Raw genomic sequence first — 23857 nt, 5'->3', positions numbered from 1 at the left:
AATTTGGCTGCACCTCTTGATAGAGTTGGAAACCGTGTGCCTATGAAGTCATAATTTGATGGGATTTTTCTTAGTCGTTAAGCCAACCAAGAAGGAAAACATCTCATGAATATAACCTCCTGTAGATATCATCATCATCATCATCATCATCATCATCATCATCATCATCATCATCATTGTTATTTTAGAAAAAAGAGTTACCATGAATTTCCAAGTGAGGCCCAAGAATAAGCAGAGGACAGTCTACACTGTGTTAACTATGCTACTGAAAAGCAAACAGAAGAGTTAACAAGGAGTCAGATCTAAAATCCCCTGAAGGGTTCTAGGCAGTAGGCGTTTGTTACCTATAAGTGAGAACTTGGGTGTCTTTAAGAAATATAGAAGCTGGGGTTGGGGATTTAGCTCAGTGGTAGAGTGCTTGCCTAACAAGCGCAAAGCCCTGGGTTCGGTCCCCAGCTCCAAAAAAAAAAAAAAAAAAAAAAAAAAAAAAAAAAAAAAAAAAGAAACATAGAAGCTTTATGAGTATGTTTTTGTTATGTCCCAGGGGTGGGATATGGGGCTGCTTCAGATTGTCCACAGCATTGACTATGATTTCCCTTGTGTTTTAATAGGGTGTGACTTTGCCAGTGGCAAATAGTGTGACATTTGGAATTCTGGGGACTTTTTCAGAGGTTCTATAGATGGTAGGGCCCCCGAGAGACAGAGTCATTGTTGGTCGGTTGCTGCTGGTCTCCGTGTGCAAAGAAACAGAAGACATTAGTTAGCCTGTCCGGGAAGGTCAGACTTGTCTCAAGGAATTCGATGCCCCTAGTCAACTGGAAGCAGTCTAACGAGAGTCTTGTCTCTTTCCTCATCCTTCTTTCTCTCTCATCTAGTGTTAGGGGCTTGGAAGGGTGAAAAGGGGAGGAGAAGGGTGAAAGAAAGAAGGCCCCTAAAGTAGCTACCACAAGCTACAGTTAGGTGTTACGGGGACACAGAGAAAGTGTCCCATTTGTTTGTGGAAGTGAAGAGCCATGCTTTAGAAAAACTCTTCATGGGGGTTTAGTTTAGCTGAGACCACACTTGATGCCCGTGTCTTTCTCCTTGAACCTTCTGTTGAATGGAGGTAGACACTGCTCTGAACTAGACGTGATTGTTCTCTTTAGGAATAGTCACTCAGCGGGCTGGAGAGATGGCTCAGCCGTTAAAGGCTAGGCTCACAACCAAAAATATAAGAATAGTCACTCAGCTACCTTCGGGACTGTCTCAAGAGCCGTTTGTTTTTTCCTTCTCTTCCCACCTCCTTCTTCTCTCCTTCTGTTCATTTTATTTACATTTATTGCTTTGGCCTTCCATCTGCATTTGTGTCTGTGTCTGTGTCAAATCCCCTGGGGTTACAGACAGTTGTGTGCCATCACATGGGTGCTGAGAATTGAACATCAGTCTTTGGAAGAGTAGCCAGTGCTCTTACCAGCTGAGCCATCTCTCCAGCCCTGTACTTTCATTTTAATGGCCTGAGATTATAGGTCAAAATGAAGGCCTGGCTCCCTCCAGTGAGTGTGAAAGCTGGGCAGAACAGAACAGGACAGGAGCTGGGGAATGTGCTTGGGTAGACGGAAGAAGGGGTAGGTTTCCAGAGAGATGTGTCATCCCTGGAATGCTGCTCCCAGAGCAGTGAGGGCTTGAAGGGTTGCTCTGGGCACTTAGAGGGGAGCTTTGTAGAAGTCTGCAAACACCAGTCTCCTTCCATAAGACTAAGCTTTGGAAGAAGTTTTGGGGGTTTTTGTTTTGTTTTTCGTTTTTTGTTTTTTTAAGGTGGATGGGTGTTTTAGATACATTTATGTCCATGCCACAGTGGAAGAGGGCACTGGATTTCCTGGGACTGGAGTTACAGACAGTTGTGAGACATCATTTGGATGCTAAGAATAAAACCCAGGTCCTCTGGAAGAGCAGACAGTGCTCTTAATTGCTGAGCCATCTCTCCAGCCTCTTTTGGGAGGAAAATTCAAATCACTTTAAAAAAAAAAAAAAAAGAAAGAAAAAGAATCCTGGTAGAGAAGACAGTGCCTACAATTTGATCTGATCAGACAAGTGTAGAAAGAAACTTTACAGGCAGATCCGAGGATAAGCTCCCCACCCCCACTGGCTTTTGTCCTTCCTCCTCCCCTTTACTTTTTATATAGTATCTATCTCACCATGCGGCCCAGCTGGGCTGGAACTTCCAATCTGACTTCAGCGTCCCGAGTGCTGGGATCGCAGGAGGCATGTGCTATCATGCTTGGGCCCTCATTTTCTTATAAACGAACAAACACCAACATATCCTTTCTAATTTAAAGCAGATTTTCTCTCTTGGGAAAAGTTCAAGCAGTCTTTTAGCTATTTGGCAAATTACAGTGATGCCGAGTGTATGCTCGGGTTGCTGCTGGCATGCGATTTTAGAGGGCTAATGCTAGGCCCGTGTGTGTTTTAAGAGCAGCGTGAAGAGAGTCTCGGTCCTGAGTCGACACCGGATTCCTGCCAAAAAGGGTGCCTGCCGATGGCCTGAAACACGGAAAGCACACTTTCAGACAGGCAGCAGCACCAGTTCAAACTCGTCAGACATGCTTTCCACCTGGCTCAGAGCTATTCATTCGTATTGGTTTTGACCATCCTACCCGTTTGCTTGTTTTCAGTCCTTATTCATTTTCAGGCCCTTCCATATAAGGTTAGCAAAGGAATCGCTGACTCCAACGATGCCATTTGGGATGTTCAACTAAAAGATTAATTTGGGTTTTAGAAATGTCATCTTTTTTTTTTTTTTTTTTTTTTTTTGTCATCTCTTTCCCCTCCCCCCTTTCCCACACCTGCCCAGCTCAAAGGTACAGCAAACAAACGCTAATGCTTAATTATGGAAAATTCCATCAATTTAGAAGGTGTTGGCTTTGGATCTGTTTCCAGGGGTGTTCAGTAGAACTAAAATCAATTATCCTACCGATGACGAGAACAGAGAGATGACACGAGAGGAAAGAGATACATTTCTACTGCAAAAGAGTCACAGGTAATTTCGTGATGATATTCTGCCCTCAAGGAGGTGGGGGATGGGTCCCACTCTCAGGTATAGACCAGCATGCGAGGGATGGGAGAGTAAAGGTTCAGATGACTCAGAGGAGCCCATAGTGAGCCACACTGACTGCCTGCTCTTGTGACCGTGAGATGACAGAGCACTTAACCGCTAACGCAATAAGGACAGACTTAGAGCTGCCCTAACTGAAAGAGATATAAGGAGATGTGACAGCTGAACATATTGCAGAATGCTATATGGGATCCAGGAGCAGAGAAAGAACTCGGAGGAGGGCTGAGGTGTGCAGCCCATGGGAGGGCACACGCTTAGAGTGTTGGAGTCCCTAGGTTCAAACTCCAGCAAACATGCATGAAAGGCATGGGGTTTTTAAAAATTAAGAAAGTTTGAATACAGTATGAATTTTAGTTCCAATTTTGGTTTTGTTAATTGTAATATAAGGCATTTTGATGCGAGACGGAACAGGGGACTGAGTATGGGTTGTACGAGAACTCTGTCTTATATCCTTGTGTTTTGTTTTTTGTTGGTTGGTTTGTTTTTATAAATAATAATAATAAAGTCTACCCTGGGCTTGTTGGCAAAGCCCTGTCATCCCAGCTACTCCAGAGACTGAGGCAGGAGACTGAGGCAGGAGAGAAAGTTCAAGATGTAGGCTGCTGTGAAGCAAATTAAGGTCAGTCTGGGAAACATAGCCAGTCCATAACACACAATTTAAAACAGTTTTTAAAACAGAAAGCAACTGGGAGTATAGTTCAGTGTCAGAGCACTTTCCTGGCACTCAGGAGATCCTAGGTTTGATTCCCATTGTGATAAATAACTAACTAAAGCACAACTCCACTCAATGACAAAGCCCATGGCTCTCAGTGAGTGGCACCGAAAGTCTGATCATAGATGGGAAAGTTTGGGGTAGTTGGAACTCTTTCACTTTAGACCAGTGACCTATGTTGTGGTGATGCCAACCATAAAATTATGTTGCTACTTCACAGCCATAATCATGTTACTGTTATGATTCATAGCCAGATGTGTGCCCTCTAAGGGGTCGCGACCCACAGGTTGAGAACCACTGTCGTAGGCGGTGACCACTAGCTATACTGTGAAAAGTGTGAACTAAAGCTCCCACTTCCCAGCACTGGACCCCTCTCAGCTAACACGTGTTGTGCTATAGTTGCATGTAGACCATGTATTTCCTTTCATCGTCATGCTAGCCAACACTATGAAGCAGACCATGGTTTTTATCAGCGCCATTTTATCCATGGTGAAAATGAAAGCTAGAGAGGTGGAGGACTGTGCTTGGGTTCACCTTGCTTAGCGGAGTGGGACTGCGACTCTACTTCCCTAGGACTGGTCCAGAGCCTTCCTTATCTTTTATGCATGTCCCTTCCCCATCTCTCCTCTTCTGGCCATCTGGGTAAGGGAGGGCAGGACTTCCTTTCCCCATCAGGAGTTGACCTCAGGATATGAATAACAACCTTTCTTCGGACCCTTGCTGTTAGCTATGCTTCATAAACCACAGAGTGCAACAATGGAGGGGGCGGAGTCAGCAAAGCTTAATTAGAGCCTTGGGACTCAACGCCAGTCATGCGGTGGTCAATTTTAACCCTAAACCTAACTGCATCTGAGTGCAGTTTCTGTAAGAACAACAGTCATCGCACCAGTGTGTAAATGAAGTTTCCAGTGGCTGAGCAGACTATCCCAGCCCTGGATTTCAGGGAGGCTGGCCCCCTTTTATTTACAAAATAAAGTAGAATTGTGTATTGGTCCAAATGAGGAGAGGTTGGCCCCTTTCATGTCAGCAAGAGTGTTTAGGGACGTCCATGCACTGAGTAACCTCGAGCTCTGCCTCGCTCACAGGTTTCCTTAGGTAGAAAGTTCACAGAGTGTTAGGAAGGCTAGTCCACAGAAAAGGTCCATTCAATAATGTCACACGTATAGGGGCTAAAACCAACCCTCCATTATGACCTCCTGCTGGAAAAGGCAAGGTAAGTTTAGACAGACTTGCAGGGAAGGTATTCCTTCCAGAGCACATTGATGCTGGAAGACTCCAGGGTATGGGGTGTGACAGACAGGGTCAGGCTTGTGTTCTCTCTCTGTCCATCTCTGTCTCTGACTCTGTCCCTCTGCCTCTGCCTCTACGTGTGTGTGTGTGTGTGTGTGTGTGTGTGTGTGTGTGTGTGTGTGTGTTTGGGGGGTGTTTCTCCCTCTCTCCCCAGCATCTCCCCCATATAACTCAGGTTGTCTTTAAGATCACAGCACTCCTGCCTCTGCCTCCTGAACTCTGGGATTATCCCCATGCACCACACCCAGCTCTTTCCCCCCTCTTTCCTCTCTTTGGTTGTCTCTGTTCCTAATGGTTCCACAATGGGAACATATTGCTCCTCTCGTAATGAAAATAAACAAGAAAGGCCAGGACAGCAAACAGGACTGGCTACTATTTGGGCCTGGAATTTATCATCTGGAAAATCATAGTAGGAACATGTGTGTAGGGGGGAGCATGATGCCCAGACAGACCGGCCATTGCCCTGCCCTGATTCTAGAGGCCACGCCCCCTGAGACAGACCCGATGCTGCCAAGCAGTGTTCTTGTGGTTCTAGGATCGTTTCCTCTGTGTCTGCTGCAAGATTCTGAGACATGCCACCTAGCACTTGGTAGGTTGACAATCCAGCCGCCAGTTTCGGTAGTTTGGTTCCAGGGGACAATAAAACCAGACTATACCAGACAACAGCAACCAAAGACAATACACAGGGCCACAGCTGGAATGGAGGCACAATTCAGAGGTTGACTCCTCTTGAGCTTCAAAACCAAGAGCCATTGTCCCAAAGCATTTATTGTCTCTTTATAAATTCTGCTTAGAAAAGGACTGCAGTATATAATTATTGAAACAAAAAAAAAAAAAAACCAAAAAAACAAAACAAAACAAAAAAAAAAAACCTACGCTAATGCTGGCTACACTCTGACAACACAGTCTCCCCTCCCCCATTGGGAGCTGCTACAAAGGACAAGAGAAAGAACATCTGTCGATCCCACAGTACACCCTTCCCTTGTTGAATAGCACCTTTAGTCTAGGAAATTAAGCAGCAGTCCAGTGAGGATCCAGTTAACCAAGGGAAGGGTTAGGCAATCTTCCGTGGCCACAGACCTGGGCCTTATGGTCTCTGCTACAAGTACTTGAATACGTTGGGAATGTAGCCAAAACCCACACGAACTAGATAATGATTGCCATGTTCTAACACAGGTTTTCCAGAACATCTGGCAGGCAGGATGTGGCCATGGGCAGAGGGTTTCTGGCCTCTGCTAACCGTAACCATTCTATCCTTCCAGCCCAGTGGTCTGAAGAGCCAAGCTGCCTCTGGTCAGCAGGAGCATTCTCTAATGAGGTCACTGGTCCTGAACTGTGCATAGATGGTTGGGCCATTGAGGAAGAGGAAACACTTTTGCTTGATGTTTGTAGACAATGCTTGGAGTTTCCCACCGAGTGAATAAGGAAGAACGGGATCCTGCTGGCTATCGGCAAGCAGTCCACAGCTCAGAGTAGAAACACAGATTCCTGTTAGTCAAACACATGCATTCCAGCTGACATAAGACTTCAAAGTGAGTTTATGACTCTCAAAGTTTGCAAATACTAGGACGAAGTATATACCACGAACCGTCATTAAATTTCCCCCTTGTCCTGAATAGTAGTGAATAAAAATCAGTATGACTCAGCAGGGCGTGGAGGTTCATACTGTAATCCCAACAGGTGGAGGCAGGAAGGTCACAAGTTCAAGGCCAGCCTGGGCTACATAGGGAGACTTTGTCTTAAAAGCAACAAGCAGAATCTAACTAAATCTATGCTAACCAACTGTGACAATGGCTAGTATTGTGATCAGTCTGACTTGCACCCAGATCAACTACAGCACAAGCTACTGGCTGCTCCGGTGGGGGGTTTCTTGGTCAGATTATTTGAAGCAGGAAGAGAGTCACCTTAAATGTGGTGGCACCTTCTGTGACAGGCCAGGTAAAGGGACGTGGAAGATACAAACTGTTTTTGCCTGCTCGCCCTCCTCACCCCCACACCATTTGCTCACCAATATTAGAACGAGCTTCTTCGATCAGCAGCTGTCTGGGGTCCTCCAGGTTTTCAGTGGAAATGGGACTGCAGAGCCAGCCAGCCTCATGGACTGACTGAACAGCTCCAAGATTCTTGGACTTTCTGCTCTCTGGTGCAAGTCAGTCAATGTTGGACTGCCCAGACACATCCCATTAGTTAGTCTAAAACACACACACACACACACACACACACACACACACACACACACACACACACACAGACACACACACACACACACACACACACACACACACACACACACACACACACACGTTCTATCAGCTCTATATCTTCAGAGGACCCAACTAATGCCCCCAACTAACTATCCTAATATATACATCTTTTACTTACCTGCAATAATGGGTGTGAATTTCCCAGGGGATGGAGACATTTTCATAAATGATCTCCAGGAAACCCAGTGAGGGTACTTACACTTACTTTCTCTGTCCCTTCTCCCTGTCTTTTCTCCCCTGTCCCCTCTCTCTGAGTCTTCAGGGAAGGTCTCACGTCTCATCCCAAGCAATCTGATTTATTTATTTGTTTTTGTAGCACAGGCTGTCCTTGAACTCTCTACACACCAGAGGTTGGCTTTGAACTGCCCCCTGCTCCTCCGTCCTGAGTGCTTCGCAACCTTTACACTCTAAGCATAAGGCAGTATTTTTTTTAAGCGTCATCTCATTTCGAAGAATACTTTTTCCACACCATTCTTATTTTAGTTTCACATCATCCTTTTATATTTATTTAAATCTCCCTTCACTAGAAAAACACATGTGTTCATTTTATTTTATTTTTTTTTACTTAAAAAATGTATTTACATTTTATTTTACTTAAAATAGGAAAGCTTGGGCTTTAGAAAAAAACTCAAAAACTAAAAAAAAATTAGTTTTTCCTTAAATAAGGTCAAATCTGTATAGTATTAACTCGGTTGTGTTCCTAACATTCTTAAGGAGTAATTTAGATAAAATATAATTTCCCACACCACATTAATGTTTAACCTGAACTGAAGAAACGTGAGTGATTCCGGCTTTGTAAAACAAACACTAACCATGGATAGTCCATTCATTCTAACAGATGACCCCGAAGGCTTACTTACAGGAAGGCTTCATGGTAGAGACGTAGGGCTTAAAGGTATGCAAACAAAACCCTCATATACACATAAAATAATAAAAATAGAAAATAAAAGATTAATTAAGTAACTTCTAGGGCTATGTTAATAGAGGGCTCTAAGCAGAGACACCCAGAGCTTCATACAGCAAAAAATCAAACCATTAAAACAGTTGTCCAAATCACTCAAGCCTACAATGTATTTCCCTAAAAGAACCAAGTCCTCCAGCAAATGCATCGCTTCCGTTTAAGTCACTGGAATCACTGACTTAGTTGCGTTTCTTAAGAATTCATCTAAATAGACAAATTGAGGCTGGGAGAAAATTTTAAGGGAGAAAAGGATCTCTAGAGTCTCTGATTGTCGCTCTCTGCAGTGCAGTTGGGCAGTTTCACCTTTGAACCCAAATCAGATCCAGGCTTCTGTTAGGCTTCCTGGAAAAAAAAAAAAAAAAACACCTGGGAATGTTTGGGGATTTCTGTGCAGCCCAGCCTGGGAAAAGTTGCACCCCATGATATAGCTACCAAATCCGTGAGCTCTTTCAGACTGGAGGCTCTTTCCAACTGTGCTAAAAATAGCTTCCAGTTATCCTAAGGAGTTAAGTGGAGTTATTTAAATACAGGCCTCTTACGTCTAGATTAAGATATCAGACTCAGAGAGAACCACGCACGACCTGATTGGGTGAGCTGAAAAGGCGTTATCCATAGTGGAAGAGTGACGGGAGGTAATGTGGGAAGGAAAATGTACCCCCCGTAGACAAATCTTGCTTATTGTTGATTTTGGGGAGAAGAATTGCTATAGAATATCATGCATGTAATAAAGATTAGGCATTTCTTGTTTTCCTTGCTACGTAATTTAATTTTTGGTTGTTACGGAAAGGTAGATTTACCCAGTGAAAGACTGAATTGTTTTAATATTGCAACCTAATAATAACTCCAAAGCAGCCATGCTCAACCTTCCCAGCGCTGCAGCCCTTTAATCCAGCTCCTCATGTGGTGGTGACCCCACAACCATACAATTATTTTTGTTGCTACTTCATAACTATTGTTTTGTTACTTTTAGGAACCATAATCTAAATAATATCTTTTTTCCAATGGTCTTAGGCAACCTCTGTGAAAGGTTTGTTCAACCTCCAAAGTAGTTGCGACCCACCGGTTGAGAGGCATTGCTCCTGAGCGTGGTACTGGTGTGGATCTATGAGGAAGACTGACACCTCACACTGGGAATATTAATAGCACCTGCTTTGTGGGGATGGTGGCCAGGAGCACACTCCTTCACACCTGTGCCGGCTCTGGGCATGTCAGCATCCAGTACAGTCTGGCTGGCCTTGTCACAACTGTCAACATCACTGCTGTGCCCAGTGTTTTATTTAAGACAGAAGATTGGGGTCTAACTGTAACAGCGTGTGTCAGACTTAATCGCTCAAGTGATTAAGGTGAAAATGCTGTCTGCTTAAATTTACAAGTGTGTTTAGAAACATCCTTTCCACCTTCAGCCCTGACTACACACACACACACACACACACACACACACACACACACACACACCCTGACAGCACAGGAGGGAGTGTCACCCAAGTGGGGTCTTTGGCTGTCTTTCAAATCTGTGTCTGAGGCACAGATAGAAAGACATTAGAGGAAGTGTTAATATCTGTTGTGTAACGTCTACTCAGTGCCTCTCTCCAGGAATATGCTCACCTTCTTGTTTGGTTTCGTCTTCTTTGTCTGTTTTGTCTTTTCCTAAATGAGCCTTTCCATGTCTCCTCATTAGGTGTACTGAAAATGAATGTTTACTTCAGAAAAAATGCAAATAAGGTGGTGTGTATGTGTATGTGTGTGGTGTGGTGTGTGGTGTGTGGTGTGTGGTGTATATATGGTGTGGTGTGTATGTATGTGTCTGGTGTATGTCATGTGCATATGTGTATGTGTGTGGTGTGTGTGAAGTGTGGTGTGTGAGTTGCATGTGTGTGTGTGTTGTGTGTGTACTGTGGTGGGTGAATGTGTGCGCAGTGTGGTATGTGTGTGGTGTGTGTGAAGTATGATGTATGTATAGTGTGTGTGGTGTGTACGTGTTGGTGTGTACATGTTGATATTTGTCTGTGTGTGTGTGTGTGTGTGTGTGTGTGTGTGTGTGTGTGTTGATTTGCTACCACTTCCCCTGGCTAAATGTACCACTAGCCAACCTCACACAAAGTGTCAGCTCCCCCAGGCTCTGCTCCGGCTTCTCAGGAGCTCTGAAAACCTGCCGAGGGCTCTTAGCGTGTGCTGCTGCACACCGTGGAGTTATGCCACTTCAGCTGGGGTTCTGCTGGAGGGAGTATGGCTCCCTGGAGTCCAGCCAACCTTGGAGAATTTATGCAGCCGATCCAGGAAACACTGAACCATTTCCATTTAAGGGCACTTTCCTTTCCCCATTAAGAACAAAGCCAGAACTAGTTTGGTTTTCTTTATTTTTTTTCTCCTAACCTCTGTGGTTTTATATTTGAAATTTTAATTTGAATGGTGATATAATTAGAACTTCCTGGGGGAGACTTTTTGGAAGGCAGGGAATTGGGGCCCACAAGTCTGTCTCTATAGCTGGCAAGTTAATAGCCGGTGCTTCAGTGTTTTTTTTTTATCATAAGTGAGTCTAAAAGCCGGTGACATGCCAGGCATTCCTTCGGAAAGTTAGCTAAGGTAATAATGGAACCGGAGGCAAAAATCAACATGTCACTTGTAATTCTATTTGGGGCTCCAGGGTCTTGGAGAGGTGACAGTTCTGTAAAATGATTTACACAGCATTGTAAAAATTGCCTTGGGTGACTGCTGAATTGAAAACGCAACAACAGACAAAGGGGACTTCCAGGGCTCTGCTGTGCGGGCCACGCCCAATGGGAATGCCCCAGAACCTTCCGGTACTCTGGCTGGACAGACACAAGTGAAGGGGGCGGCTTTGGGAACACGAAGATCTAAAAGGCAACGTCCAGAAAGGAGAGTACAAGCTGGGTTTGAAATTCGTACCTGTAAGCAAATATTCTAGAGAGGCATGCCTACCGTTAGAGATCACCAAAACGAACCGGAAGAGGGGTCCCCCTGATATTCCCAGACGCCATTTCCGCCACAAGGACTAAGACGGCAGGTTTGAGCTCCTCAGAGCATTGGAGCTGGCTTCACCACGTCTCATAAATTTGCTGATCTGTTTCTGGCAGTGGCTTTGCTCCGGCGCATTTGACCGCAATCTCATCTTAATGTGCAAATACAGCCTTTTGAGACCCCCCTTCCTTTAAAGTAGCCTTATTTCATTTTTATTTTTAATCTGGTGTCTGTATCCATGTGTGTCTCTGTGTGAGTGGGTGTCAGTGCCAGAGGAGGCCAGTGGTGTCACCTCCCTGGAGTTGGTTACAAATGGCCTGATGTGATGCAGGGAACCAAACTTGGGTCCTCTACAATGTCAGGAAGTTATCTCTCTAGCTCCACCCCCTTAATACCACTTTACTGACACATAATTTACATACTATTAAGTTTACCAACTTTTGAAGCACAGGCTAGATAGCCACTGGGGAGAACATTTGCCATACATGTTTCATCCTCAGTACAGCCACAATTAATTAATTCAACAAGCAAGCCAAACTTACTGATGTTAGGTATACAATTATATTACCCACATGTATGTGCTTGAATGTTCACGTGTGGTCGGATACGTGTGTGGTGTGTGTCAGTGTATTCAAATGTGGAGGCCAGAGGATGACCTTGGATATCACCGATCAGGTGCCAGTTATTTTGTGTTTTGAGATAGGATCTCTCACTTACCTAGAGCTCGCCCATTTACCTTGGTTAGCAGGTCAGAGAGTCCCAGGGATCTGCCCGCTTCTACCTTCCAGCATCGGGATGGCAAGTGTGTGCCACCAGGTCCACTTTTGTTTTGTTTTTCGATGGAGGTTCTGGGAATTGAACTCAGGTCCTCGTGCTTGCAAGCACGTTACCAACCGAGCTATCCCTGGAGGCCTCGCAATACTTTGGACTGTAATCATATTTCAGACTATTTCTCTTATCCCCTAAATGACACTCAAGAAAGCTATAATCTACTTTCTTGACTTGTAAAGTTTACAGTTTCTACAAATAGAATGGCATAGGTTCTCTTCTTTTGTGTCTGTTCTTTTTTTGCTTGGTACAGCACTGAGAGTCATCTGCGGCATGCTATGGGTTGATAGTTTATTCTTTTCTATAGCAGAGGGGTATCGTCACTTTGGCTTCTGTCTGGATTTGAAAAAAAAAATACAGATTTGTGTCAAACAGAAAATCAAATACATTTTGTTGCCTTTTTGAAAGGTCACATATTAAGCTTAATCATAGAAATACAGGGTAATCTATCATCTCAACATTTTGCTTGAAACATAAGACCTCAGTCCACCTTAAATGAAGCTCTAACACTGAAGTTTAGGCAAGCACACCTGTGCATGGGATTTCCAGCTTGAGGAGTGTGTGGTGGACCGCGCCTATAATCCTAGGAGGAGACTGAGGCAGAGGCATAGGAACTAAAGGGTATCCTTCCTTATACAGTGAGTTCGAGGCCAGCCAGGGAAAGTGGGGAGGGCAGAGAGCTGGATATATGTTGAAAAATGCAAGTTAGCTTGGCTCCCTGGATGAATGCCAAGAGTCCACAGTCTTGGCCATGCCCTGATGGCTGTTGGCCACGCTATGATGGCTTTCGATAACTAACCTTTGCTTGCACTTAGCTCATCCAGTGTTGGGAGCTTACTTTTCTCTGCCGCACTTTTTAATCTGACTATCAAAGTGCAGTGAGCTGTGTGGAGCCCGCTTGACTGGCTTTCCGTCTTGGCTTTGCCATTCTTAGTGTCTTACCTAACCTTTCCTGGCCTGTAGCATGGGGACACCGGTAGTATATCTCATTCACAGGGTTAAAATTCTATTGACTGTTAAAAGGGCTACTGTGCATACCAGACTTACAGCAGTAAATGACAGATAGGTCCCTCTCTTACGATTATTATCACCGTAAAGATGGCAGCAGACGAAAATGAAAACAGTTGAGACATGGTAGACAGTGGAATCTGTGCTAAAAACCAAATTTTGTCTTTAAGATTTTATTTTGCAGGGCGCTATGCCCTGTTCCTCCAGCACTGTGGACTTGGTCAATATTTTCAGTCAGTGGGTGGTAGATATGCAAGGTTCATGACACTCAGAAATGCGTGCTCTGTCTCTCTCTCTCTCTCTCTCTCTCTCTCTCTCTTTGTGTCTCTGTCTGTCTCTGTCTCTCTCTGTTTGTCTCTCTGTCTGTCTCTGTCTCTCTCTCTCTTTTTGTCTCTGTCTCTCTCTGTCTCTGTCTCTCTCTGTCTCTGTCTCTCTGTCTCTGTCTCTCTGTCTCTGTCTCTCTGTCTCTGTCTCTCTGTCTCACTCTCTCTCTCCACCACGCAGCAGCTACTGGAAGAAACAAAATTGTAGATGCCTGATCTCAGGGAACTGTAGCGTTAGCAGTAGCTGGACACCGATTTTGAGTGAGAAGGATCTTCACATTATTTGGACGGAGTAGAAGAGAGTTAAGTCTAGGTTAAGAGAATTAGAATGCCCGTTCTATCGTTCATTTTGCGCTAGATTTTAGAGATGTCAGCCTGTCTGTAGTAGCCCATCTTGCTTCTGTTGTTCTTCAGTGCTTTACCCACTTCCTGGTTAGAACCAGGCATCTACTTCGGACTCTATGTTCTATACAAAGCCAGACACATCTCTCCCGGTCAGCCTACACTGGTCACTACTACTTAGAAATGGGAATTCTCACACCCTCTGACAATATGCATGGCTTACATTGTTAGTTATCTTAGAGTGTTGGCTGCAGAGCTATCTACAGTACCGTCATTCATTTAGTCACTGACTAGGTATTTATTGAGGGCCTTTGCTGTCCTTACCATGGGAAAAGGGAGTGTTTATTGGTTGTGGTGGATACATTGTGTCTATAGAAATACTAGTAAATCTTAAATCTCTAGCAGGATTGGAAAGCCTTCTCTGACAGTCACTTCTGAATTATTCACCTTAGGAGAAGTTCCCAGGACGGTGTAGGATAGGCCAAGATTGCCTCCCCTCCCCCACTTGGTGTTACTCACCTCGGCTAGCACATGGACTTGACTGGTACCGTTCCTCTTAACGTCGCTCCAGCGGGGCCAGAGTGAATGGCATGACAAAATATGCTCTAAGATGTTAAAAGACTAGGAAATCATGGTCCTTTTTCCCTTATGAACAGAAGGCTTGTTGACTACCAACTGTGAACTAGCTCTTTGGAGGCTGGCCTGCAAACTGTTAGTAATTTAATGAGTTTGCTATCTCAAGGTTAAGGGGGTAGGTAGACCCAGGAAAGAATCTTTGGGTCACCCTGGTGGTAGAGTGTGTGTGTGTGTGTGTGTGTGTGTGTGTGTGTGTGTGTGTGTGTGTGTGTGTTTAGGTGTGAATAAAATACCTGCTGCAGCTCAGAATTAAAGTTGCCCTGAGAGTGAAGAGGATCTTGTTGGGTCCCTCAGTCTGGTTAATTTGCCTCTCTGTGTTTTAGACCAGAGTGGAGGGGGCTTCCGACTGTGACCGAGATCAGCATCCGTGTCCTCTCTCCACCCTGGTTTGAGGAAGAGGTGGCTGATGTCTATCACCCTGAGTTCCCTCCAGGACCACCCCGGGAGAGAACGGCTGTGTGTAAAGGGGTGCGGGGGGGGGGGGAGGATGTGGTACATTCCAGAAGGATCTCTAGACCGCAGCCTCTGCACCACGCCCTCGGCGGGGCCAGGTGTGCGCCCCGGTTGCGGAGGGGGGAGCCCGGGCCGCAGTGAGCGGGTTTACTGCTCGGCGTGCGCTGAGTGTTTGTCTGCCTCGGAGGGTTGGGTCCTCCTTGTTCACAGGTGAGTCACGCCCCGAAACACCAACTCTCTTCCTGTCAGGACTGAGTCAGGTAGAAGAGTCGATAAAACACCTGATCGAGGTAAAAGGAAGGCACAGCGGGGCGAAGACTCCGGCGCCCGGCAGGCACCCGCAGCGGCAGCGACCGAGCGCGGCCCGGCCATGCCTGCGCTCTGGCTCAGCTGCTGCCTCGGGGTCGCGCTCCTGCTGCCAGCAGCCCAGGCCACCTCCAGGAGAGAAGGTGAGTGCTCCCACCGCGCCTCAGGCCAACTTGCCCTTCCCTGGTGATGGTGATGGTGATGGTGGTTGAATTCACCTGGATCTCTGCAGGGCGCCCATCTCCCTACCTGGGGCTCCTTCAGAGTCACTCTAAAGTGACAGTTTTCCCATAAAGCCCCTGGAGATAAAAACTCGAAGCTGTTGGGTTGTGCCAGCCAAGGGTTTCCTCGCCCTAAAGCCATTCCTCTTTCAATTTCCTCCCTTTCTTTTCTTTGGCACTAGGGGACCCCTCCACACACGATCAATCAGTAACATGCTAGTCTTTAAACTGTCCCTGTAATTTACCATGCCCGGCAGCACCACGCAGACTAAAAACAGAACTTCCTTAATCCCCTTGTTATCCGTGTTGTATTTTTGAGATAGAGCGTGAACTTTAAGCGTTTTGGTAATACCCAAAACTGCAAGTGTTACTTTTTACAAGTTTCACCTTCCATGTATTTATTGGACTCAAACCTCAAGTATCATTTACTCTTACTGAGAGAGTACCCGGTGGCTGTCCTGAGTGAGGAGTTAAGTTCATGCAAACAAAACATTGTGAGAACCTAGCGACTGTTTTTCGTGTACATGTGCCCTGTCAACTATGATGACACATAGTGCGGGGTTTCCCTGTCATTTAGCAGAGGCTCTTTCCTCTGATCACACGACTTTTCACATTCAGGTTTATTGTTGCTTCCTGAACTCCGTGGCATTCTAGTCACCACTGCCATGGATCCGAGGTCACAGTGCATCGATCATGCAAAATTGTCACCAAAAAGGGGTATCTGTGGAAGGATAGACATATCACGTTCATCTTCTTGACCACAGTAACCTTTGCACTAGTCGGATCAAAACCTGTTGTGTACTTTAGATATGTGAAATGAATCTTTTACAAAAAGCATGTGAACGTAGTCATGAAGGGTAGGCTCCCCGTGAGTCAGGATAAACTAGTTGAAACCTGGTAGAAAACATTCTGAGAGTGAAAACAGTCTCTGAATATTAGAATTAAAAGTAACTGTGTATAGATCAGCAACTAAGACTCCTTTGATTGAAAAGTTGCACAAGGCCACCCAAGCAGTGGCAGAACCTTTGATCCAGGTGTTCTTAGCTTTTTTGACCTCATTATAAAAGTAATTTATATATATGTATATGTATATATATATGTATATATGTGTGTATATATATCAAAATAGGTAATTATTACAGCAATTTGCCTCTTGGCTATAATTAAATACATATGTGTGTGTTGGTATTAGATAACAAAAACGAATCTAAAAGGATGGCATAAATTGTTTACCAAAGTCAGATTCAACAGCAGACTTTGTACCCACGCAGCCCATCCAGACACAAAGTCAGAAGTGCTGGATAGACTCATTTTTGCACTTTCCCCTTCCTTAGAGACAGATTGCTTCAGATACCAAGTTCTCTCCTCAAACAGCTTTATTTGGGGAGGCAAATGAGACTATGTCATTATGGTAAATCATTCATTTTTTTCCCATTCATTCCATACTGTGACATACTAGGAGTTGGGCTAAAAGTATATCTGTCCTAATCCAAAGTGGCCTGTATCCAAGGATACTGTGGGCTGTGAAAGTCTGAAGTCGTGATGTTGCTTCCTGGTTGTTTCTTGCAGGTGAAATTATGGTTAAGATATAATTACCGAGACTTACAGGGTTGGTCTCAGCCAAAACACTGCCTTTCCAGTTAGCCTGACCTGGCAAAATTTTTCTGGTTTATTTACTTGTTAATGCCTGCCTTAGTCACTGTTCTATTGCTGTGAAGAGACCCCATGACCAAGACAGCTTATAAAGAAAGCATTTAATTGGGGCGGGCTTGCAGTTTCAGAGGGTGAGTCCATTGTCATCCTGGCAGGGTACAGTAGCTGAGAGTTGACATCCTGGTCAGTAGGCAACATGCAGAGAAAGAAATTAGGCTTGGCTCAGAGGTTTTGAAAGCTCAAAGTCACCCCCAGTGACACACCTCCTCCAACAAGGCCACGCTCCCTAATCCTTCCCAAATAGTCCATCAACTGGTGACCAAACAGTCAAATATATGAACCTATGGAGGTCATCCTTGTTCAAACCGTCACAGTATTCTTAGTAACTTTCCAGGCTCCTCAACTGCTTGGAGTCTGATTCGTCATCTGCTAAATGAAAACGTTAGTTGTCAGCATGCTTGAAGACTTGGAGAAAGGAAGGTTCATATGAGCTGCCTTGCACAGCTGGATTCATCCACACTTCTTTAGAGAGTCTGGAGTACAGGTACTGTGAATTCAGATGCCCAGCAATGAGTAAGAAACACTTACCACACCTTGACAAGAGACTGTGGCCTGTGTCTCCAAAGGTCTGGACCATATCTCTGGGGGAGGTATGGCTCAAGATGCCGAGAGGAGCATGATAGAAAAGTAGCTGTGAATCTGGTTATGAAGAGCTGTATGCTGTGGGCTGTATATCTAGGATGGCCCCTTGTAAGCAAAGAAATGTTGCAGAGTTAGCGGGCAGGAATGGTTGAGTGTGTTCATGTTTTAAGGATGCCACTGCAGGGCTCAGAGGATGGAGTCAAGTGAGAAAGGTCAAATAAAAGGCCACTGTGATAATCCAAGGGAGAGAGGATGGTATGCAACACCCCAGGAGAAAGAGGCTACAGAAACTCAAAGGTACAATCTAAAGAACTCTGTGACCCACTAAGTGCCTGATAAACCTGTGAGGCCCTGTTACATTGTATCTCTAGGGACTTCCAGGGCTTCTCTTTCATCTCAGTAGCCCAAGAAAGGTCCTAAGTATCCATCCTGTTTAGGCCCACCTGCTCCAGGATTTACCAAACAACGAAGGTAAAACATTAGACAAAAACCTAAACCAGATTAGAATTTCAACCCTGACTCTCATGTTGGCCAGCCCTCCTTGCTGTTCATTGCTCACCAGAACACATCACATACTGATTTATTAAACCCACTGCTCCCTAGAACATGCCCAAAACATGGAAGGTGGCCTTGAACTTTCTGACGGAAGTTGAATCTCTCATCTCTTCCTCCCAAAAATGTTCTGGCCAGCTTGATTCCGAAAACATTTAGTGGCACGTATGTAGTAACCATCTGTCTCTTTGTGTTTAACTCAATGAGTCACATGACTATATTTAAAGTCATATAACGTACAAAGTGATAGACTTTTGATTTGTCTTTCATGAAATCATTGCATTCGTGAGGTAATTTCCACTCAACCTCAGAATCGAGATGCTTGTCTTCTTAAAGCCACTTCCACACAGTTTCTTACTTCAGATGCCTTGCAATGCGATTCCATTGAACCTTTCTTTGAGGAGGTGTGGCTAGGGGCTTCCCAGTGTGGTCCAGGAAACCTGTTTGCCTCCATCCTCTGAGTGCTGAGGGTCTAGCTCTGAGCTACTGTGCCCAGCTTTGAATCTCTTTCAGTTGTCAGTTGAAAGCAGTGGGTTTTTAAAGCGGTTAAAGGATTTAAGTATTTCTGGAGCACGTTGTGATCTTCAGATCTCAGTCACCTCGAACTTATCTGTGATGGCTTCCAACACTCATGATTGTAAGATAAGGGACCAAGGTGTTGTGTTAGACGACTTGGCATTTTTCTTAGTGGTAAGTATCCAGTATACAGAGTGAGGTCATTTTAGCTTAATGCCTTCCCCAGAAACACTTAACTCCTTGAGAAGGTAGTATGTAAGATTTTTTTTTTTGAAGGACTTAAATGTGACACTGCTCTGTGCAGGAATCATTTTTGGTACATTGAAAAGTCCATATACATACAATAAACACAAATAGAGAACTGGGGTGCAGTGTGAGCTGGGGAGTCCTCTGGGGACGTTCATCTGACGTCCTAAGCTGAGGCAGTTGATTTAGTTCTTGCTGTTGATGAAACTGTTGACTTGTGATCGTATTTATGGGAAAGTCAGGATATGAAATTACCACACTGAGGCGATTCTGGGAATATGTTTCCTGTTTAAATCCTCAGTAGCTTGACCATACTGATGTTTGTTCTTCTCCTGGGGAAATTTGCAAGGTAAGGGACAAGACCTGAATCATCTCAGAGCAATGCAGAACCAGGAGCCCCAAGATTCTGGAATTCTCTAATTTAGTCACCAATGAAGCTTAGCAGATTACCGAGGCATTCCTGGGGCTATGTTCTAACAAAAGCCCCAGATAGATGATGTAATGTTTGAATCACTTCCAAAGCCAAAAGCTGTCTTTTTCGGTGCTTGTAGGTGACTATCTGTCTGAAGCCATCCCTCCCTGCTGAACAAACATATGCTTCTTCACAGCACATCTGTGAAAGAAGAAGAGTGTGGTGACTGTTCCTCCAACAGCAGCCAGCACATGGCTGGAGTCTTCCCCCTCTGTGTCATGGGAGGAGGAGAGGTGGAGACCACGGAGCCAAGGGTCTGTGTCTCAGCCTTCCTCGGGCACAGCAGACCTATTACAGAACCTCAGCTGTGTCTTGTCTAGATTAGTTTTATTTATCATGTGAATATGAATTTCCATGTTGGAAAAGAAAATCAAATTGCATCCAAATCACTTCCCACAACGAACTCAAAACTGGACAGATTGCCTAAACACTGGGCCTCACTTTATGTGGAAGACTTCTTATAACAAAGGCTTACACATCTCCATTGTTTCCTAGAGCTCTATGCTTATCCCTGTCCAATGCAGGGCAGCGCTGAAGTAGGAACTCCATTCATTTTGAAGCAACGTTGCTTAGTAGTCCCACAGCACTGAATGAGAATGGCCCTAAGAGGCCTCTATGCAACCTCTTGTTTTATAAGAGAGGATGCTGATAATCAGGGAGGTAAAATCACTGCCTGGATCCCATAGCCAAGCTGGGTTCAACAAGAAGAATACATGTAAGCCTGGGAAGCTGAGGACCGAAGATTGCCTTAGCTAGAACCCTAAAGTTAGTAACAGGGTCAGGATTCACTTGTATATGAATGTTTAATTCCCAATATAATATCCTTGACTTATCTCTCATTTTTTAAAAAACAAAAACAACTTCCCAAACTATCTATGTATCTATCTATGTATCTATCTATGTATCTATCTATGTATCTATCTATGTATCTATCTATGTATCTATCTATCTACCTATCTATCCTTCTATCTATCTCATACATATGTATATATATGTATATATTCATATATCTTTTTAGTCATAAGAGGGGATTATGGAAGCTTTTAAAAATATTTTGTTTTATTTGTGTGTGTGTGTGTGTGTGTGTGTGTGTGTGTGCGTGCACGCGTGTATCTGTATGTCTGTGTGACTGTATGCCATGTACTTGTGTGGAGTGGAGAAAAGGGGGCTTGATCTCCTGGAGCTGGAGTTATGGGTGATTGTGAGCCACCCAGTGTGGTTGCTGGGAACTAAACCCAGGTTCTCTGGAAGAGCAGCCAGTGCTCTTAACCACGGAGTCATCTCTCAGTCTCTTATTTCTTGTCTTGTTGTATACGTTCCTTTAAATGGATTTCAGTGGCTGGAGACATGGTGCAGGGTTAAGAGCAGGAGTTGTTCTTCCAGAGGACCTGAGTTTAGTTCCCAGAATCCATGTCAGGTTGCTTAACAACTGTCCATGACTCTAAGGGATCCAATGCCCTCTTCTGGTCTTTGAGGACACCTGCACACACATGGCATACATACACACGCATAACATTTTTATTTTATTTTACTTTATGTGTATGGGTGCTTCATCTGCATGTATGTCTGTGCTCCATGTGAGTACCTGGGGTCCTTTGTTCACCACTCACTTTGGTTTTGGTAAAAGTGCATTCACAATGTTTGAAGACCCTTTCTCATCTTAGCTTGATCTTCTCTCCCATAACAATGGATCCTGTGTTGATCCTAACCTGTGCTCTTGCCTCATCCAGGACGTGGTAGGAATCTTTGCCTTCTGAGCTCCATGGAGACCGAAGGCAAGGCCACAGCTCACGTGAGAAGGAAGCAGAAGTGGAGACGCAACATGCTCACCCCACTGACATATAGGACTTGTTGCTTCCACTGCCTGGCGGAGCATATGTGGTCCATTCTCTTCATCTATTTGTTGCTTCCCTTGGTGGGTGTATTCATGTAGTTGAGCCCCTAAGAGCCCATTAATTGAGTCTTCTGACTTCAAGCAACACAAGTTTGGATTTTTCAAGTAGGATTCTCACAAATGCACTTTATGCACAATAATGACAGCCATTCTCTTGATAAAACTGACAAGTGTCAGTAACAGTGCATAGAAGACACATACTTACTTGTATGTGCTTATATGTAAAGTGATGTAGTTAGTGATAGACAGAAACTGTAGATATTTATGTATGAAAACTCATTACTCAAAAAATAATCAATGGGGCTGGGGATTTAGCTCAGTGGTAGAGCGCTTACCTAGGAAGTGCAAGGCCCTGGGTTCGGTCCCCAGCTCCGGGAAAAAAAGAACCAAAAAAAAAAAAATAATAATAATCAATAAGGGATTTAGGGGAAATTTTTGTCAGCCTGGGCCCTGGTGTCCTTGTGAGGTGTTATGGGAAGCACCCCAGGTAAGAACCCCAGGTCACCAGGCTGAGTCACCTGCAGGCCACACTCATGATTCCAGCCTAGGTTGTAACAATTCGTGTAATGCTCTGATAGTGAAGGTAGGAACCTTCTTGTCTCATAATTATCCAAGAGAAGAGTATGGCAACAGGCAGCTCATTGTCTCTTGGCCACTGTGGACTGTTTACAGTTGAAAAGACTTATTCATATTCTGTCCATTCAGGATTGCTGGAGAGATAGGACAGTCAAGCCCTGTCCATCCTCTGTGTCCTACGGTGGCCTTAACCACACTCCACGGATAGCACATGGCTCAAGTAAGGGACATAGTCCAGGCTATGCTGGCTTAAAATGCAACTGGGGGAAAAAGGTGGAAGAGAGAGAGAAAAAAATGGAATTCAATTAAAGATCTCTTGGAGAGGGAAATACATGTATTCTAGCTATAAGCTAAATTGTATCATTCTTTAAAGGGATTTAAACTGGAAACAGACATTCACGCACTAAGCCATAAAGTTCAAGACAAGTTTGAAGGCTGAAATAGTCATACTTTGTTTCATTTACTTAGATTGAATATTTATTCAGATTTCAGAAAGAGATGTCTCGCAGAGGAGATTTCAAAACAAGGAAGTCTTTGTGAACATCTCATTATCACACTCGAGCATGATAGAAGGCAATGTTTTCATCTTAAGGATCTCCGATCTGAAAGTCTGAGTTCAGACAGGATCAAAGATTCTGATGCAGTTCATACCAAATGACAAGTGTCAGGTGTATTTTGCTTTGGAATTTCATAAGGATGTGTGTTTTGGATATTTGTAAAAATGCATTTAAGAGCACATTAGAAAAGAGCGCTACTGAAAGGACACCTTTGATCACTGCTCTTGTACTTCAGGCAGCCTGTGGCAGGTGTTGTCTCTTTAACTGTAAAGGGAGAAAATATTTTCAACTTAATCTGCATTTACCAAGTTCAGTCCAGGTAATTTTTTTCCTGCGGGACCTCATGATAGGCGAGTTCTTGGAAATGGGGATGACAGTAGATACATACATGCATGCATGCATGCATACATACATACATACATACATACATTTAGTTGAATTCCATTTTCTCTCTCTCTCTTTTCCTTTTCTTTCAGTTGAGTTTTAAGCTGGCATAGTCAGAACTATTGAGACATCCCTTGCTTGACAGTATTATAAAAGGGTTGCCCAAAAGGGGGGAGGGTTTGCTACAGGAGAGCAGCCCTTTAACTCTGAAGTTGGGGGTGGCGTCTAAGAGGATAAATTAACATCTAATGTTTAGTGTAATGCTCTGGCCTTAACTCGGTACTCTTTCCCATGATGGTGTTCCTTTACAAAGCAAGAGTTGTAAGGAACATAGGAAAGAAGGCTATCAACAAAGCAGTATAAGTCAGTCTGTTAGAAGTCCTTTGAACCCAGCTCCTTGGGGAAGTGAGGCAGAAGGACCACAAGTTCAAGGCCTGTTTGGGTTATTAAAGCAAATACAAAGCTAACCTGGGTAATGTGCATGAAGCTGTCAAAATAAAAGAATGAATGAAAGGACTGAGATTGGCTCTGTGGTAGACCAGTAAGCTCAGTCCTCATTGTGATAGAAAAAAATATATATATGATAGATACATATATACATGTATAGAAGATAGATGATGGGAAGATAGATACACATATACATACATACATACATACATACATACATACATACATACAAGATTAGATAGATAGATAGATAGATAGATAGATAGATAGATAGATAGATAGATAGATGGACAGACAGACAGATAGTCACTCAGTTGGGAATTTCATGAAACTAGGCTGGAAAAAAAAATATAGAACCAGATCATGTTTGTCCTTGTAGGCAACTCGAAGGAATTCTAATTTATAATCTTAGAGGAAAATGTTGGCATTAAAGAGCTTTAAATAGAGAGGAGTTGAGAAAATTTATATCTTGGCAAGATTTTCTGCCAAGTTAGTGGAAGGAAG

General features: G+C 44.1%; 1 protein-coding gene across 2 annotated transcripts in view; it reads left to right on the top strand.

Annotated features, from left to right (window-relative positions):
• Positions 1 to 14841: 14841 nt before the first annotated feature.
• Positions 14842 to 23857, top strand: part of Lamc2 (laminin subunit gamma 2) — a 59496-nt gene continuing 50480 nt past the window's right edge. Inside the window, 2 exon segments of one of the 2 annotated variants that reach the window (NM_001100640.2) lie at positions 14842 to 14985; positions 15137 to 15336. In NM_001100640.2, the coding sequence (NP_001094110.1) occupies positions 15258 to 15336 (79 nt within the window). In that variant the 5' untranslated portion in view covers positions 14842 to 14985; positions 15137 to 15257. 2 annotated transcript variants of the gene reach the window in all.

The sequence above is a fragment of the Rattus norvegicus genome, chromosome 13, assembly GCF_036323735.1.
Source record: "Rattus norvegicus strain BN/NHsdMcwi chromosome 13, GRCr8, whole genome shotgun sequence".
Classification (NCBI taxonomy): domain Eukaryota; kingdom Metazoa; phylum Chordata; class Mammalia; order Rodentia; family Muridae; genus Rattus; species Rattus norvegicus.
This window is presented reverse-complemented; position numbering and strand designations above follow the sequence as displayed.